At 37.7% G+C, this 18,949-nt stretch overlaps 1 protein-coding gene across 2 annotated transcripts in view; it reads left to right on the top strand.

Moving 5' to 3' along the window:
* Positions 1 to 18,949, top strand: part of skap2 (src kinase associated phosphoprotein 2) — a 266,642-nt gene that overhangs the window by 199,258 nt on the left and 48,435 nt on the right. Inside the window, exon 10 of one of the 2 annotated variants that reach the window (XM_048520144.2) lies at positions 11,807 to 11,887. In XM_048520144.2, coding sequence (XP_048376101.1) covers positions 11,807 to 11,887 — 81 coding nt within the window. Of the gene's footprint in view, positions 1 to 11,803; positions 11,888 to 18,949 lie in introns of both variants that reach the window. The other variant, XM_048520136.2, reaches the window with a different exon arrangement.

The raw sequence follows: 18,949 nt of genomic DNA, 5'->3' as shown, positions 1-18,949 counted from the left end.
AACTTTTTCTGTAATGATTGTTATTGTGTTTATTTCCTCCTCCTTCCCCATTAGCCTCTTGATTACGTAATGTTTTTTGGAATGTCATTAATGTCCTGTACCGTGAAGACTAATGCAAAGTGTTTATTCAGCTCCTGCTATTTTTGGCTCCTGTTATTTTCCCACCCTATTCTTTAAGGGGCCTAATTTCAATGTTGGCTGTCTTCCCTTTTTATATTCAAAGAAGCTGTTACTGTCTGATTACTTTCTGGTGCATGTATGTATTTTCTCCTTCTTTGCTATTTTTGTCATATTTTCTTGGCTTTTGAAACTTTCTCAGTTCACTAATTTACCACTAATCTTTGTAACATTGGCAATTTTCTTTCTATTGATGTAATTCTTAGCTTCCCTGGTTAGCCCCTTCCTAGAATCCTCCTCCATCATGGGAATATATCTTTGCTGTGTGTCAACTCTGACAATGTTCCTCAACCATCTTTTATGCCATACTACATTTGAGCCCACTGCAGCCAATTCTGTCCACATTCCCACCTGATTACTCTTATTTGAGTTTATCACTCACAAATTAAATGCTAAGTTCTACCATGTTATGGTAACTGTTCCCTAGGATTTTTTTTACTCTGAGAGCATTTATTAAACCAGCCTCAGTACACATTACAAAATCCAAAATAGCCTGATCCTCGACAGATTTTATAGCATTTTATTCTTAGAAACTATCTGGAGTACAATATGAATCCTTCCTCACAGCCACCTTTGCCAACTTCATTTTTCGAATCTATTTGAAGATTAAAGCCAGCCATGACTAATGTACTGTCTCTTTTGCCTGCCGTCATTATCTTCTGATTTACTATATCCTATAAACCAGCTACTTTTATGAGGTCTATTGATTACACCCACTAATATTGTCTTCCCCTTATTTGTTACCTCCACCTGTATGGATTCTACATTGCCTAATCCAAGATACTTTCTTGTTCTTGTATTTATTCCATCACATGCTAACATTGCTACCCCACCATTCCTTTCCCCTCTGTCCTATAACCTCTGAATATTTAATTCCTTGTTTTGACCTCCTTATAATCATGTCTCTGTATCATAAAGCCTTCTAACAGCACTAGTGAAATGCCCTACAAGGAGCTCAATCCTGATGCAACCTCTCTAGCTCATACGTGTTGTATCCCCCAGAGCATGTCCCCAGAATCTAATGTATCTCCTCCTGTGTCTTCTTCCCAGCTATGCGTTCATCTGTATTGTTCTTCTATTTCTGTACACACTTGTATATGGCACTGGGAGTCATCCAGAGATGGCAACTTTTGAGGTCCTGCTTCCTGGTTTGTTACCTATGTCGTGTCTGTAGGACCGTATCCCGCTTCCTGCCTATGTTATTGGTATCTACATTTTCATGACCTCTGGCTGACACCCTTCCCCTGAAGAACATCTTGCATTGCTTTGTGCCATCCTTGATTTTGCCTGCAAAGAAATCAACGTGCCATTCTGAAGTCATGCCTATGGCCACAAAAGCACCTGTCAATTCCCAAAACTAATGAATCAGCTGCCACTAGTACTATCAGATTCCTCTCTTTCTGTCCTATGCTTCTGGGCTGCCTGTGCTGACACAGGCTTGGCTGTTGCACTAGTGCTCCAAGGTACCATTATCATCATCATCATCTAGAACAGAAGCTGCTTAGTCAGCAGACCTCATGTCACTCACCATTCAGTGACCATATCATAGTGTAGTAAACTGTATTTGAAGCATGACCACCCCCCCCCCCCCCGCCCCGATCCCATGCTAAAAATACCAAATTTCCACTTTCAAATTCCCCAAGGTCGAATCCTTATTGTCTCACTCAAACATTGACCACATGCCCCTTACTCTCTGTAAGTACACTTTAGTTACTCATCTTCTAAAGGCTCTAAGACAGATTCTTGCCTAGCTTCATTTGGCTTCCAGCTTCCTCCAGGACTGTCAGGATGTGCTCCAGTCAGTCAGTTACCCCTATGCTTCACTGTTATGTAATGTAGCCTGGTATAGAGTGGAACTGATGTAAAAGTGAAGTAATATAGATGCTGAAAATCTGAAATAAAAGAAAATTCTGGAAATACTGAACTAGTAAAGCAGCATCTGTGTGGAGAAACACAGCTAACATTTAAACACCCAACTCTTATTCTCTCTATAGATAGTGTCCAATCTGATTATTACATTTTTTTATTTTAGCTTAAAGTGGTGTAAACCTCTCATAATATTAGCTTTATGTTGTGCAGTTAATGCTGGCTGGACATCAAAATTATTTAAATGAACAGATGGCTCATATTTGGCATTCTATTTGCATCATAATTAATTAAAGTGGACTTACTGCAATCTTTTCATTCATTTTCATGTGCTATGAAACTTAGCTCCCCAACACTTATCTTTGATACAAATTTACTGTATATTTTCTTCTCAGTTATTCCACAGTACTGAAAATATTGCAGGATTGCTGCTTTGTTGGAAATTTTACCACCGTCTAATGATCATGTGTCCAAGCACAGCTCAGAACTTGAGTATGTAATCTGCTGTGAATTTCATTGCAGTAGCAAGGAATTGCTGCAGTATCAGGTATGCTGCATTTTGGATTAGCTATCGACGATGAGTCATGTCTCCCTGCTCCAATCTGTGTAAAAAAAAAACTCCTGGAATTACCCAAAGGTTTGCAGGAAATTCTACCAGTGGATGTACTTTTTTTAAAAAAAAGTTTCAAAAATATAGCTTCTTCCTAAAAGATTGTTTTTATATACATAGTCACAAATGTAATTCAGTTCTGTACAATAACATGAAGAAAACAAGCAAACATTGGAATTTGACTGTAACCAACAAACAAACCAAAAGATCTGTTATTTATACTGGACTATATTTACATGCATTTGAGGCACCAAGAAGGTCCAATAACTGAATAGACCTCAGCAGGAGGACCTCAGACAGTGGTATCTCCTCTCTGATGAAATGTCTAGGCCCGAAACGTCAGCTCTTGTGCTCCTGAGATGCTGCTTGGCCTGCTGCGTTCATCCAGCTCCACACTTTGTTATCTCAGACAGTGGTAGATGTATTTATTGCTTCAACCAAACCTAGCAAAATCAAACTGTTTGGCAGTTGATGTATTTGAATTCTGTGAGACCAGTCATTCCAGTTACTTGTGCAACAGTAGTGATTGCACTTCAAAAATAGATGTCTGGTACTTTGGTCCATCCAGAAGACATAATGAGTTACTATATAAATACAGGTTTGTTTCAGCGTATTAGACAAATTAAAATCTTATGTAAATGCCGAACTGACCAATCACGGACTGGGCAACTACATATTACACTAATGCCCAACAACCCCTCAGTCAACCTATCTCACCCTACCCATTCACTCACTCAACTACTTGCGCGTTTACTGCCATTTATCCCCTGTTCACAGTGGACATTTAAACTTGCTATATAAAAGCTAATTCCATGAAAAGTGATAACAAAGAGAGATAACAAAGTGTGAAGCTGGACGAACCCAGCAGGCCAAGCAGCATCTCAGGAGCACAAAAGCTGACATTTCGGGCCTAGACAGAAGGCAGCTTGGCTTGTCTTCCCCTGACCCTCTTGCAGCCCAACAAAGTGCTCTGAAGGATGCTGTGTTCTTTCTGGAGAAACCAGGTTCAAAAGACCTAACAAAAAATGTTGAGCAATGTCAACTGTGTACATTAGAAGTGAGATGAGGTCTTGTTGAAATATACAAGAATCTGAAAGGCTTGACCAACTAAATGTGGAAATGTTTCACCCTCTGGCTGAAGAGGTAGCATTAGATTATTTGATTTATTGTCATGTGTACCAAATTACAGTGAAAAGCTTGTTTACAAGTGGTACAGACTGATCATAGTAAGCAAAGGAGTTGCAAATCAAGTCCTAGAGGCATACAAGTCACATCACACAGGGTATGAACTAGGTGATATCAATATAGCAAGATCAGCGTTATTTGATGCTAGAGAGTCCATTCATCAGCCTGATAGCGGCTCGGAAGAAGCTGTTCCTGAACCTGTTTGTGTATATGTTCAGGCTTCTGTATCTTGTGCCTGATGGACAACATTGTGGGAGGTCATTACTGGGGTGCAATGGGTCTTTGATGTTGCCTTTCTGCAATAGCAAGTTGGGTAAATGGAGTCCAAGGATGCGAGGTTGGCTTCCGTGATGGTCTGGGCTGTGCACACCACCTTCTGTAGCTTCTTACAATCCTAGGCAGGGCAGTTGCCATACCAGGCTGTTAGGCATTTAAACACTCTGTTTTCGATTGTCCATCTTGAAATTGGTGAGGGACCTTATGGACATGCAAAATTTCCAGAGCAGCCTGTAGAAGATGATGCATTGTTGTGCCGCCTTGACTGTTGCATCTGCATGAGAGGTCCAGGACAGGCTGTCGGTTATCATCACTCCAAGGAACTTGATGCTGTTCACCAAGTCAACCTCAGTTCCGTTGATGTAAATGAGGGCATGTTTTCCTCCTTTCTTTCTGAAGTCAATGATCAGTTCTTTCATTTTGCTGGCATTGAGATTGTTCTCATTGCATCATGTCAACAAACCCTTTATCTCTCTTCTGCAGCTTGACTTGTCATTGTTAGATATCTATCTCACTACAGTGGAGTTGTCAGCCAACTTGTAGAAGGCATTTGTTTGGAATTTGCCAAATGCAGTCTTAGGTGTAAATGGAGTATGATAGGGTTATGAGGACACATCTTTGGGAGTGGGGGAGGTCTTCAGTGTTGAGTGTTATTGTGGAGGAGGTGCCATTACCTATCTTCACTGATTGCAGTCTGTGAGTCAGAAAGCTGAGGATTTAGTTGCAGAGGGCAGAGTCCAAGACTGAGTTTTGAGATCAGTCTGGAGGGGATAATGGTGTTGAAGGTGGAACTGTAGTCAATGACGAGGAGTCTGACGTAGGTGTCTTTGATGTCCAGATGTTCCACAGATGAGTGCAGTGCTGGGGATATGGCACTCTCTTTTGGCTTTTACATCTACATGGTCAGCAAATTGGAAGAGATCGAGACAGGGTGGGAGACGGGAGTTGATGTGGGCCACAGCCAGCCTCTTGAAGCACTTCATGATTATTGAGGTCAGAGCCACTGGGCAGTAGTCATTAAGGCACATTGCATGTGTTTTCTTAGGTACCAGGACGATGGTGGCCTTTTTGAAATAGGTTGGGACTTCGGCTTGTAGGAGGGAGAAGTTGACAATGTCGGTGAATGCCTCCACCAGTTGGTTCACACAAGAACCAAGTGTTTGGCCGGGAACACTGGCTGGGCCCATTACTTTCCTTGGGTTGACTCCCAGGAAGACCAATCTGACATCTGAAGTGTTGATGGAGAGAGCCAATTTTCACAGAACTGGGCTGACTCTGGAAGCCTTTGAAAACAATGGATAAGGCTTGACTGAGAAAGTCCCCATTTCTGACCAATCCCATTTTTACAGGCAGAGAGAACAGGACAGGCCTTGAATCCTATGGGTAACAAGGCTGAATTCAGCAGGTCTATTTGAAATTAATGGCTAAAGGAATCAAAGGATATAGGAGTAAAACAGGAACCGAATATTAAATTGGATTGTCAGTCATGTTTGTAATAAATGACAGGACAGGCTTGAGGGGCTGAGTGGCATACTCCTATTTTCTATGTTTAACCCACAATTTAAGGCGTAGACGTAGATTTTGATGAATATGGATTAGGTCTGTTTCAGCATCAGGTTTTTTCAAATCCCCAGCCATTTAAACATGAAGGAAAAAAAGTGCTGAAGCTATCAGTAAGAGTTAGAGGTTGGATTAGTTTGATTGACCCACCATTTGGTGTAGGTTAGTAAAAGCCATTACAATCTGCTCTCGTAGTTTCAGCAGAATTCTTTGTCACTATTTTCCAAGTCTGCTGTTACCCATGAGGTTAGTGTAAATATTTGGTGAGTTAAAAGTTATAGAGCCTTGTCTTAACTGTTTGGGGACTGCGGTTCGGGGTTTGGTTCACAATTTGTTTGAATGCTTAATGGGGTTGCCAAATTTTTCACTGTTTGAGATATGGTTACTTGAATAGAAATGTATTTGAAACAAATAGAATACTTAGAGGGATTTAAAAGCATTGAATGGGTTTCATAAAATTCAGCATCAAGTGTGTATGAGAGGAAGCTGTATTAGATTTAGAAATTTGTCTTTTTCCAGATCCATGAAGCTCCTACGGTCTCTTCAAAGCAGATGCTTTATGTGTGGCTGAGGAGATGGCTTGAAGGGAACGTGAGTTGGCAGGAGTATCCGGGAAATGGGGGAGTAAGAGCTAGAGGGTCTAGCTGTTTAATGTAACTGAGCCAAAGTTCCAGACAACTGATTACCTTCGAACCAACCTTCCTTAGCACTCATCTGTCTCATGTCTGCCTACAGTTGCTGCATGGTTCAGAGGGCCCAACTCTGTCCACCATTTCTTTCAAGCACTTTAAACTGGTGTGCTTCTGCTAGTTAGGGAAATTTCTTGATTAAGTGACTTGCCTCGGTAGCACAAATCCAACCAGTAATAAGGGGACGAGGATTCTGTCATTTATGATTGAGATGAGAGAATTTTTTCCACCAATGTTGAATTTGTGAAAGACTGTAATCTAGAGAATGGTAGCTGTTCAGATGTTGAGTATAGTCATGGTTGAGATTGTTAAATTTTTGAGGATGTGGATTCATGCAGGAAAATGGGGTTGAGGCTGAAGATCATTCGTGATTCTCTTGAATGGAGGTGAGGGCTGGAGACTGTATATCATTTACTTCCACTCTTAATTTTATGTTCATGGGTAACAGGAAATGATAGAAGCTAAAAATAACAATGTGAGGGAGCATGTGCTGCTCTTCTCTGACCCATTTTACAATTCCATCCAATTTCATTGCAAATTGAAATATGCTGGCCAACTTATTACCTAAAATCTAAACAATTATTTGCAAAGATTAAATCTCATCTTGCCACAATAGCAATGTTACATGGCTGGGACACTCGTAGCCAATAGCCATATTTGTAAAACCTATTTTTGTGCAAGTCCATCAATTGTTATCTCACTATCTCAGATTTATGTATCTGAACTCCTAAATGGCTCTTCATTTCTTCTGCTTTTAATGCACATTTTCTTTCCTCATTCTTTTTCCCAAAATGCATCATCTATATTTTTTACCATTAAATTTCATCAAATATCTAATCAGATCATATCCTCCTGAAATGAGCCATCTTCAATTAGCCACAACCCTAGCTGCTTGTTGTCTAAATGTCTACTATCTGACCATTAGGAACTAGATTGTACTGCTTAAATGTAGAAAGCCACAAGAAGAAAGGGCACAACGTAAAAATCGTAATTATAACAGGGCAGTTTTGATTGTGCCTTCTTCCATTTTTTTCCTCTTTGTTATTTCCTTGAATGGTAAATGAACTGTTTTTAAAAAAAAACAGAAAAGGCCACCGGGATCTTTCTGAAGTGTTATCTTATGAATCAAATTGATCTGTCAATTTTTATTTTCTATTCTACTGTAGGGAAATAGCTAACTTAAGCTCAAATGAAAGAAATTAGTATTGAAAAATACAGCTAATGTTGTTGTCACTACAGTCTATTCATATACATGTATGTTTTGTGGCTGTGATACACTTTAAAGATTCAGTGTGCTTACGATCAATAAGCTGATCATTCAGTACTTTTTCCGAAGTTTAATGTTGTCCACTTTTGATTTTTGTAGCACTTTTAATAGTTAAAATAATCAGCTATATTTGTGGTAATCAAATTGAGCAATATTAATTCCAAATGTTTTTATGGCCTTGTAATCTTTGAAAACACCATCTACAATAAATTTTCTTATTATTTAATTACTTAAGTTACTTTGATGTTTTATGCATATATTTACTACAGTAAAGCAGTAGTTTATATGTGTTACTGATGAAAAATGACCCTTAGTTTTGCCACTTGAAAGCTATGTGATTAGAATGATAAGCCAACATTTGAACGGTTTCGATAGCAGCTGAATGGTGTGTACATACAAGCTGTTTGTTTGCTTCCAGATTTATCATTACTATGGAAACCACATAATGAATGCTTTACAACCATCTGTGTGGTTTGACTTTTCTTGCTGTGTTGCTGTGTTGTTTTTGTTTACTGTGGTTAAAATTCTGCGAATGACTTGTCAAATGTCAGTCTCAGTTGCTAACTGAACTTAATTAATCACAAAGGTGACAAGCTGTCAATCATCCAGACCAAGACATCATTGATTGTTATATGCAATGGCCAAGGGAGGAGTGCTGTTGATCAAAATGCCTGTGTATTTTTATTGTTTTATAAATTACACTGCAAGTCCTAACAAATGACTATCATGTATTCAACATACATGCATTCTGTATTAAAATTATCTTTGTAAAAATGGATATGTAGTGCTGCTCCCAAAAGACTGGGTGGGAGCACAAGTACTAGCCTAATTTGCAAGAATGCAATTTTCTTTTCAAAATCTGCATATCAATCTCTGAAAATGTGGAATTTCTGTACCAAAATGCTTGTGGGTCCATTCTACATGGGAAAGTCTAATCTCGATGGAAGAAAATATTGTAGGATGTATAATTGGAGTCTTCCTAGGGTAGGGAGGAGGTAATAATTGGCCAGAATTTCCACAAAACCTTAATGCATGATGCCTCCTGCTGGCAAGTGAATGTTGTGCAATGACAGAATTAGATTGAGTTATGATGTCGCTTACAGTCCCATTGCCACTCGGTGGGTACACATGAAAAAGCATCCACTTGGCTGAGATGCAGGAAGCCGTCTGGTGGATGTATAATAGAACCGTTTAGTAAAATGTTAGCTAGGATTTATCCTTGGAAGACTTAAAGTTTCTAAAGGCTAATTGATGCTTGATTACCTCTGTAGGATAAAAGGACCCCGGCTCTGTTTAAATTTTTTTCTATTTAACCTATTTTTCCTAATCACTCTTTTCAGAGATGTTATTACACACCCCTGGAGCACGTGGGACTTGAATATGAGCCTCCCAGCCCAGAGGTAGGGAACTATCACTGTGCCACAAGAGCCCATTGGGTCTGCTGTATTTTTCTGCACCTCAAGAACCCTAATTCTTTTTTTTGTTTTTTCTTTCCTTCTCCTATTTTTCTAATCAGCCTGTTCAAAGAAGTTATTTACATGCCTCTTGAGCAGGTGAGTCCAAGGCCGCCTCTTCCGAGGCAGGGACACTCCCACTTTACCATAAGACAGCCCTTTAGCACATAACTTTTTTTCTGTGGGGCCAAGGAGTGGCCTTTTTTCTCGCCCCCAAAATGACCCATGGTAATCTTTATATATTATGAGACAGAAGGGGAAAGACACTTTTGTGAATAAATTTTATTATGTATATTTTTCCACCACCAGTAAAATATTTGTGACCAAGCAAAGCCGGCTAAAAACAATGCTGATATCAAAAAAGTGAAGCGAGGGGTGGAGAGAGAAGGAGGGGAATGAAATCAAAATACAAAGGAGGGGATAACGCAGTCCATCCCCCACGGTGCCCATCTCTTTCTAAAGGAGCCAGAGCGTTGGTAGACATTGCATGCTCCCTCTCCAATAACATCCAGGCTCAAACATAACAACAGAGAGGAACAGGCAGTCAGCAAAGCTGACCCTCCCTACAGCCCACTGCTTGGACCTATTTATTGGCAGCTTGACCAGGTCCAGGATCAGGCCCTCAAGAAGGCCCTCCAATCTGCCTGCACTTCTCTGCACTGGGTGCCCAAAGGTTGGTAACATTGGGCTGAACTGCGGCCACAAGCACCACAACAGGTTTGTTTCAAATAATTAAAAAAGAAGTCCAAAACTGGGATACATCTTTGGAAGACTTCAAGTTTTAATCGGCTGATGCTTAATGATGTGACTAGCTGCATTAAAATAAATGCTGCAAGGATCTTCAGGAAAATAATATTGTAAAACTAACATATATGGAGAAAATATTTTTGGTGATGTTAGCATTTTTATTGCAGCAATTTCTTTAAACCAATTCCATGCTTCCCATGTCAACTCTCTTATGCCATACCCAGCAAATCACTTTCATCCTTTCCATATAATCCCAATGCCAACCCTATCTCCCTCTATCACATTTCATTTGACCACATTCTCTTCCATGCCATACCCTGCCTGACCCTCTTGTAACATCCCCATTCTATGCTATCATTTCCCACTTTGCTACTATCACCCATCATGCCTGCTGCAACTGCACCGTCTATTTCTTGTCTCGCTATACCATGACCCTGTCCGCTAGTATTCATGATCCCATTCCAATTTTCCGTCCGCTCTTCCCACTTCATCTTTGTCAAGTGCCTAATGACTGCATTCAGGAAATGACGAGCTGAGGGGCAGAACACAGTGAGCAATGCTGAGAAGTGATAAAAGCTGATGCCTGCTGACACCAGAGAATGTCAAGTCTGGGCCATAACTGGAGCCAGAGCTTAGAAGCTGCAAGTCAGTAATCAAGATCAAAGAGCAGGAACTCTCAATCACATAATTGGGGCCAAAGACCAAGAGGTGCTGTCTTATAACTTGGGTGTGAAAGCAGGGGCCAGGTGCCGGAGAGTGGAGGCCAGGGGCAAAAAACTGCTCTGCCTACCAAGTCAAGCCGTTGACTAATCAGAAATGTTAGATAGATAAAAACTGTTTTAATACTTTGTTTTTCATGTACCCCTCAACAACATTGTTTCAAGCACCTCACCATTAAAACATTATGAAAAAAACCTTATCAAGTTTAAATGTTCTGAAAATCAAATTTTGACAGTGATTGATATGTCATCATTCTCCATAAATGATGAAAAATCAGTAAATTATCTGTTTGGCAAAAATACTTTATTTTTGTTTCTTTGTTATATATCAGAAATGTTATCCTGGGGTAAAGGTTCTGAAGTTGCTTTTAAATCGGTAATTTATTGTCTGTATTTTTTCATAATGCATATAATTTTTATATTTATCAACCTATGCCCAATATTTATTTAAAATGACAGATGAGTTTTGAAAGTTCAGTTATGAAAATGTTTTCTAAAATCTTCTCAACAACAATGTGTTCTGTAAGCATTTGAAAGTAACTTCATCCTTTACAGCCATCTATATTTTACAGTGGAAATTTTAGTCCACTATGGTATAGAGGAAATAGTGTAGGCATTTACTGAATATGCAGAATATAATATGTTGATACAGTAACTTTTATGTGCTTGACTTTATGCAATTCATAATTAAAATTCACTTTGATCTAAATGATTGGATAAACTGATTTTCCTGTGTTCAAAAATTGTAATTTAATTCTTTAAAGTTATAGCATGGACTTAAATTTGCTCACAAGATTAGCTGCAAATTGGATTGTCAGGAATTAGGATTTTAGGTTGTATTGTAATTTTCAACTGCTGGGCTAATATCTTCTGAATGTGCATTTTTAATAACATTAGTCCCTGTTTTGTACTATAATGTATTCTTTTCAATTTAGGATAAAACATTTATACCATGCTCTTCAGATGAGGTCATGTTATGAGTCATTCAGACTTGGTTAGATTTCCTTTTTACTGAGCTTGTCTCAACTTATACTGAGCTGCTGCTTTGTTTTTGATTGGGTATTTCATCAGCAACAAGCATTGATTCAATTAACAGCCACTTTTATGCAGGAGGGTCTCCTTCACTATGGTGGATAATCAAGTTCCTCTAGGAGTGATTTTTTTTCATGAGCATAATTTATACACTATTTATGACGGTTATTTATTTTTCTCTTCACCACATCCCTCCCCCCTCCCCCCACACATGCACACAGAAGAAGAGAATGATTTCCAACAACGTCCATCACTATTTGATGAAACTGAAAAGAAGCAGCAACAGAATGGTGGAAGTAGAGCAGGTACAGCGATTGAAACTATTTTTGAATAGACCAAGATATTTCTGCCATTAATTGCTAGAAGGTGTTCCAGGTGGCTTACGTTTTACTTGTCTATTTCCTCAAGTAAATGGTGGAGTAACCACATTGGAATGAAATGAATAAAATTCCATTTGGTGCAAGACATTTTTCCTATCATTTATGTCACTTGATTAGTTTGTTTGAGATTGAGCATTATTTCCCTGCAGATACTCACTTTACCCCATGAGCAGTTGAATAATGCATGTTTGTATAAACTCGCTACCTAGGACACATGCTTATAGACTTGACATCAAGAATTAACTTATTTCACTCTTTTCTATAGTTCCCTCATGTATCATGTTTCACTACATACAGTGACATCAAGCTGTTCAACTGGGGAGAACACACAGCCAAACATAACTGTGTCATCACCTGCTGGCTGCACAGTTGCTCTTTCCACAATGGTAACTGTACAGCTTAAAAAAAACTGAATACTACAGATGTTTAAAATCAAAAATGGCAACAGAAAATGCTGGAAATATTCAGCTGGTTCCCTGGCTGGTTACTACTAATTTGGTGTGGTAACATTTACTTGGAATCTTGCTCAAGCTCTCTAGTTTTGTAATTAATTTGTGTTATTGTGTGTTAGACCATTGGTGTTTGTTCATTTTGCTCTTTGAAAGTGCTACCTCAAAGTGAGGGAGTCCTTTCAGGTTAAAGTTCTTACCAACCCACTTTATTACATTTTTTACATTTTAATGGAATTGTTTTAGAAGTTTACATTTTAAAAACAAGAAATACATATTCAAGGGAGAAAAGAGTATTGTGTTATTTCCAAGCGGTTTGTGCTGATTATGGTCCAAATGGCTCAATAGTAGGTAAGTTTCTTCCTTTCGTTTAAAAGCAATCTCCAAAAGTATATAAGATGTGCATTTTTTTGATTTTCAAGTATTGTTTGTGATGTGTTGTATTTGATTATATTTGTTGAATAGATAATTCATGTATTTGAGGCTTACTCCTTGACCATTTTATTGACGCAGAAGAGTATAAATTTGGTATTTTTAAGTTTTTGATCCCCCCATGTGACCAATTTTAAAAATATTTTATTGATAAAATGTAAAGTGGGGGTTCATAATCAGACAAATGAACTTTTAGAGAATCACATTCCTACTGAAGACATGCTTGAGAAAGTAAATTACATTTATTGTCTTGACCATTTTTAATAATCAAATTAGTTTGAGGAGCAATAGTTTATAGACTCAAACTACAAAGCGAGCTGTATCTCATTTCCCCCGAAATGTAAGCAGCACACAGCCTCCATGCATGGTATGCAAAATTTCTCTTAAAAATAATTATCCTTCTTCCAATCGTCACTTTCTACAGCAACCCCTGTGGGAAGATGAGGAACTAGTTTGGCTTTTTATCCAATTTTATGTACTTATGTGGCAGGAGCAAAGCTCGTACATATTGATTAGTGTATGTGGGGCCACTTGAGAAGGATTTATAAAATAAGCCAATTTAGTTGTGCCTGAATTACTTTGTAATGACTCAATTACCTTTTATTTCTGTGCAAAAGAGATTTAGGTGAATAAATTAGCAAATCATCATTGAGGAAGTGTCACCATTAAAGGACAGTTTATAGACGTAATACACAGTTGCTGTCACACCTTTAGGATTGTAATATAGACATCTGTGTATACTTTGTGGTTTAGTGAAACAGACTTCTGTCATTCAGAGGCTGACATGGGCCCTGGAGTTACCCTGGGGATCAGCAATGTAGATGTCTCTGAAAAGGTCAACTTGACACAGGCTCTGATGATCGACCCACTGCTCTGTCTGCTTTGATAAAAATCAGATAAACTTAAGACTGCTAATTGATCTGCAGCCCACTTAAATGTTGGCCATGCATATCTTCATTGCATATGATTAGTGTAGAAAGCAAATGAAGACTTGCTGCTTAAATGTGAAATGCTGGTGACACAGAATAAAAATCAGAATAGTACATACCTGGATTGGGAGAAGTTGGGTTATATATCATCTGTTTTGCATAAATGCCTCTGAACTAATTGTTAATGTAACTTACAAACAGCTACTATAGTTCAGTTGGATCAAGAAAGTATGACCTCGCACAGTTGTATTTAATTTCTATCAGAGTTGTAAATATACTACATCATGAGGTCAAGGACACTGAATTTGCTAGAATAACTTCAAGGCACACAATGTAGGGTAGATCTGCTTCTTATCAGAAATTTACACTTCTGCACAAATAAATGAGGCTTTGCAATTGTATCTATAATGTGTCCTGCAAGGAAGTGCAGTCAGGGTTACCTTCCTCCTCATGTACACCAAATATATCACTGCTTTAGTGCTGTCAAACAAAGAATGGGTGGACAGGCAGTATGTGCTCAGGAAGTTACTTTTTAGATCCTTTCCTATTATGGCATATGGAGAGGAAACAGAACTCACTTTGAGGAGTGCCCACAGAGGAAGTTAGAAGCAAGTTGCTCTTAGATTTTGGATTACACATAACCTTCACATAAAGGAAGTGGTCAGTGGGTCATCTGATGGCATTATTTGAGGATAACCAGAAAACGCAGCAAGTGGTTACTCATCTTAGTTTGTTAGAGAATATTTTTTAAAAGTTGTCCCTATTGTCTCTTGCTGTATGGTATCCAAGTGCCAGAAATTTAGTTCGCTCCCTGAAATTGTCTAAATGTTGACATAGTACTCGATATAAACAATTGAGATGATGCTGCTGTTCACTAATGACCTTTGCCCTTATCTAACTAGTTAACTGTGTAACCCTAGAAGTTCGGTTGCCATGCAGATCAGAAAGTAGACAAGGGTATTTCTTTCTTGCTGAGCATCCTTTAATATGAACTTCTGACCTTGCTGAAGAATGTCAGATATTTTCAGTCCCACTTAGCCTTAAGAGAAGAAACCATTGTCTACGTAAGCTGCTGGAAGTTTTTAAAGTGCAAATAAAATATTTGCAGTTATCATGGTTTATGTTTTATCAGTACTGCCTACTTGTACCAAACTACTAGCATTCTAAATGTTGGTAATTTTTGATTCATGAATGAGAGTTTCCTCTTTTTAAAAAAAAACTTATTACCGTCATTCATTGAGGAACCTTTCATAACTATATTGTTTTAAATGTAGAGGTGCAAAAGAAAAAAAGGAAATCTTGAACATCAGAGCATTTTCAATAGAATTTTATATTTTCTCCATTTCAGGTTTTGGTCTGCTCGTATCCTTGCAACTAAACTGATCGTATATGATTATGTCACACCTGATTCCTTTTTACCATTACCCCCACTTCTGAATTCACCCTCCTCCAAATTTCACAACCCAACATCATGGTAGGGGTAAGGTGGTGGTTACAGGTCAGTGGTCCCTGAGGAAGTGTTGAGGGAAAACAAATACAGGTTAAAGGTGTTAAGAAGAGGCTCTTGCATATCAGGATGTGGAATGGACTCCCTCCCTCTTGTATGCAGTGTTCTGCATAAACCCATGACATCTCTGGCTGGCGCTAGACTGATCCCTGGTAAACCCCCCCCCACTGTTAGGAACTTCAGCTGACAGAGGCTTCCTCAACATTTTTTTTTATTCATTCGAGGGATGAGGGCATCACTAGTTAAGCCAGCATTTGTTGCCCATCCCTAATAACCCAGTAGTCAGTTAAAAGTCAACCACATTGTTGTGTTTTTGGAGTCATGGGTAGATAAGGATGGAAGTTTCCCTCCCTAAAGGACATTAGTGAACCAGATGGAATTTTCCAACAATCAGCACTGGATTTGCCATCATCATTAGACTCTTAATTCCACGTTTTTATTGAATTGAAATTTTACTATCGGCTGTGGTGTGATTCAAACTCAGGTCCCAGGAACATTAACTAGGTCTCTGGATTAACACACCAGTGATAGTACCACTAGGCCACTGCCTTCCCTGGAAGCTGCTGGAATGAGTTTGTGAAATGATCACCAGCATGTGCCCTTATTCTACACATGAACTCTCAGAAACCTGTGATAATGTAACTGCTATGGCTGACATCCTTTGATTGTAATTGCACTCAACATGTGGAGTGACTGGCTAATATTGTTGGTTTTGCCCTTCTCAGCCTTTGGTCATGGCCTGCAGTAGAGCACACCAGGAGTAGTAATTTTAAAAACTTTCTCTCATGATTTATATTTTTATTGTATCAAATATGAACTTCTTCACATCTTTGAGCCAGACAGATCTATCCCTACATACACTTTGAATTTTAAAAACTGACCTCCAAAACTAGTATTTTTTTAAAATGAAAGCACAATAGATTATAACTTCATGTTGGGCTACAGCACGAAACAGTAGTGAGATGGAGTTTCCTGGAAGAACCAAAAAGAGGAGGAAATTAGGCAGCAAGACAATTTTTGCAATCTTCCCAAAACAGGTTTTTATCCAAGTGCCTTTAAAATATGATCTAACGTTCAGAATAGACAAGAGGATGACAAGGGAAAATAATAAGACAATTATTAAATTGATTTTGTTTTTGGAAAAATGCATCTTAAAATCAAATGAAAAATGTAAACATTTTAATTAGACATGAGTAAAGAAACATGAAAGAAACAACGAAGCCATATCTCATATTTTGAAACCTATTCAAAATGCTTGTTTTGATCATATAGAATTAATGTTACAATACAAGAGAAATTCCTGAGATTTGTGTGACTTAATTTCAGTAATGCTGTTTCTTTAACTGTCTATGGACTACAAACTTAAAAACAGTTACCATGTAGAAGTGAAACTTTTAACTTGGTTTTTGTCTTTTATTTTGCATAAAGAAAGTTTTAGATTATTTTTAAACCAAAATAGTTTTTCCTTTGAGTGTACATGTATTTTTGAATGAGTACCAAACTGTTAGTTAATCTACACCAGAATATCAGCTAGCCTTATTAAATATTCATCTGTTCAAACACCATACTTTCATTAATATTTAGTATACACAATATCAAATTGAAGTGAGGCAGAATTTGATATCCAGTGCATTCAGACAATATAAATTCACAAAGGCAAACTCTTTGAAGTGGTTACAGTACTTGTGTGCATTTTAGACTATTTGTATCTGATTGATTCAAATTCATTAGGGGGTCGTTTTTTTTCACTTAGCTAAGTAGCTGAGAATTTTTATTTTGATCAGATGTTTGGATAAATTGGTCCACTTTGTGCAACTTGATCAGCCAACTTCAGAACAATTCTAGATTTAAAAAAGGACTCTGAGTACTCCGTACTCGGTTGCAGTGAGATCTAAGCAAGGACAAACAGCATTTAGTAGTTTTATTACTACTAACACTTTATAAAAAAAATCTACAAATTGGATATTCATCATTATTTTGAAGAAAACGTAAAATAAGTTATACCTCATGGAGAGTGCATGGAAGTGAACATACCCTTTTTCAAACTAAATGTCTATTAACGTTTAGACATCAGTTCTTTACTTGGTAACAATGACAATTTATTTAGATAAGCTCTTGAACTATGTTGAGACTAATGGAGTACATGTGAAAATAAGACTTATCTTGCTTGAATAATTGAATTTCAAATTATTTTACGTTCTCAAATAGCAGTTTTATTGTCCCATAATGAGAGGCAAAACCAGACTGAGGTCATGTGATCTGAAACAATTTTACAAATTTCTGAGATATGCACAAATAATCTGCTTAAATGTATAGCTGTGGCATGCATCATAATTAAGCAAGCGACTTGACCTGCTGGCTAGACATCACATTGCAGGTTGTGAGGTAAACTGCCACAGTTAATCAAACATAGCCTCAGAATTTGTTTGCTTAATAGTGTTACAGGGTAATCTAGAAAGTTCATGACCTTGCTAGCTTGGGATATTACAAAATGACCTATCCCTAGAAATATTAACACTTCCAACTGTTGGGCTTCAGTTAGTTCATCTGTAAAAGATCAAAAAATCTTTTGTTAAAAATCTATCAATCAGCAAATTACTGGTCAGTTTAAGAACCACAAGACAATATTAGTGAATTTGAGATAAATGAATATTAAGATTCCTTCTGATGTCTTTTGACAATGTTATTGTCTAACTGAGCTCTAGGTCTTCATGCATTCTCACAGCATGAGCATGTACCACAGTAATAATCAGCATTTTCAAAAAGTTTTGCAGTGAAGTGGGCTACTAAATAATTATTCTAAATAGAGATTAACCTTTGCCAAATTTAAATAATACCAAAAACAGTACTTAAGTATAGATGTTTTAACATTAAAGCTTATCTCTGGAGCTGGAGGTTGACAGCAGTAATAGGGTTGCCCTTGTTTATAAGTCTGTTTGTAAACACAGTTTCCCAAAGTAAGGAAGATTTTCAACAACATTTGTTGCGCAGGATGCAGCCCAATAAGAACTGATTAGCTTCAGGTAAAGATATGGATCGTGATTGAGATCCTACTTTATTTCAAAGGATCCATTAACATTGGGAAATATGGTGAATTGATACTTTATTAACAATGTTGCAGCTTTTTAAACTTTAGAATGTTGTTGATTGCTTCAGAATGGTTTGAATGGTCTATATTACTTTGGTGAAATTTGTCACAAGTATCAAAATGTGCATAGCGTTTTCAGAATAGGTTGTAGATATGGTTGTGCGACTGCCAGATAGTTCACTACAAATCATCATTGAATGATGAATTCTGTGTAGTAATGCAGAATTAGAATCCAATTTCCAACCAATCAGTACTCTTTCCTCATACAATATAAATATTGGTTTTCCCCTTAAATTAGTATTTTTGCGAATTGTCCTGTTGAGAGCAAGATGGAAAGCTTCAACAAAATATCTCATTGATATATTTATGCAGTGGTTTTAGTACATAATCATTTATCAAATTAAACCCTATATGGATGTTCTGTCAAATAGATTGTGACTGTCCCAACTTTAGCAGATTGCATGCATGTTTGTTCTGTGCTGGTTCCTTAGATGTGTATGATATTGGTAGCTCTAACCCAACCTATCATAATACTTGAGGCAAATAAAATTATTTTCTCAATAAGTTGTGGCATAAATTTGT

This window comes from Stegostoma tigrinum, chromosome 2, assembly GCF_030684315.1.
Source record: "Stegostoma tigrinum isolate sSteTig4 chromosome 2, sSteTig4.hap1, whole genome shotgun sequence".
NCBI classification, from domain to species: Eukaryota; Metazoa; Chordata; class Chondrichthyes; order Orectolobiformes; family Stegostomatidae; genus Stegostoma; species Stegostoma tigrinum.
The sequence above is the reverse complement of the archived record's forward strand: the minus strand, read 5'-3'. Positions and strand labels throughout refer to the sequence as shown.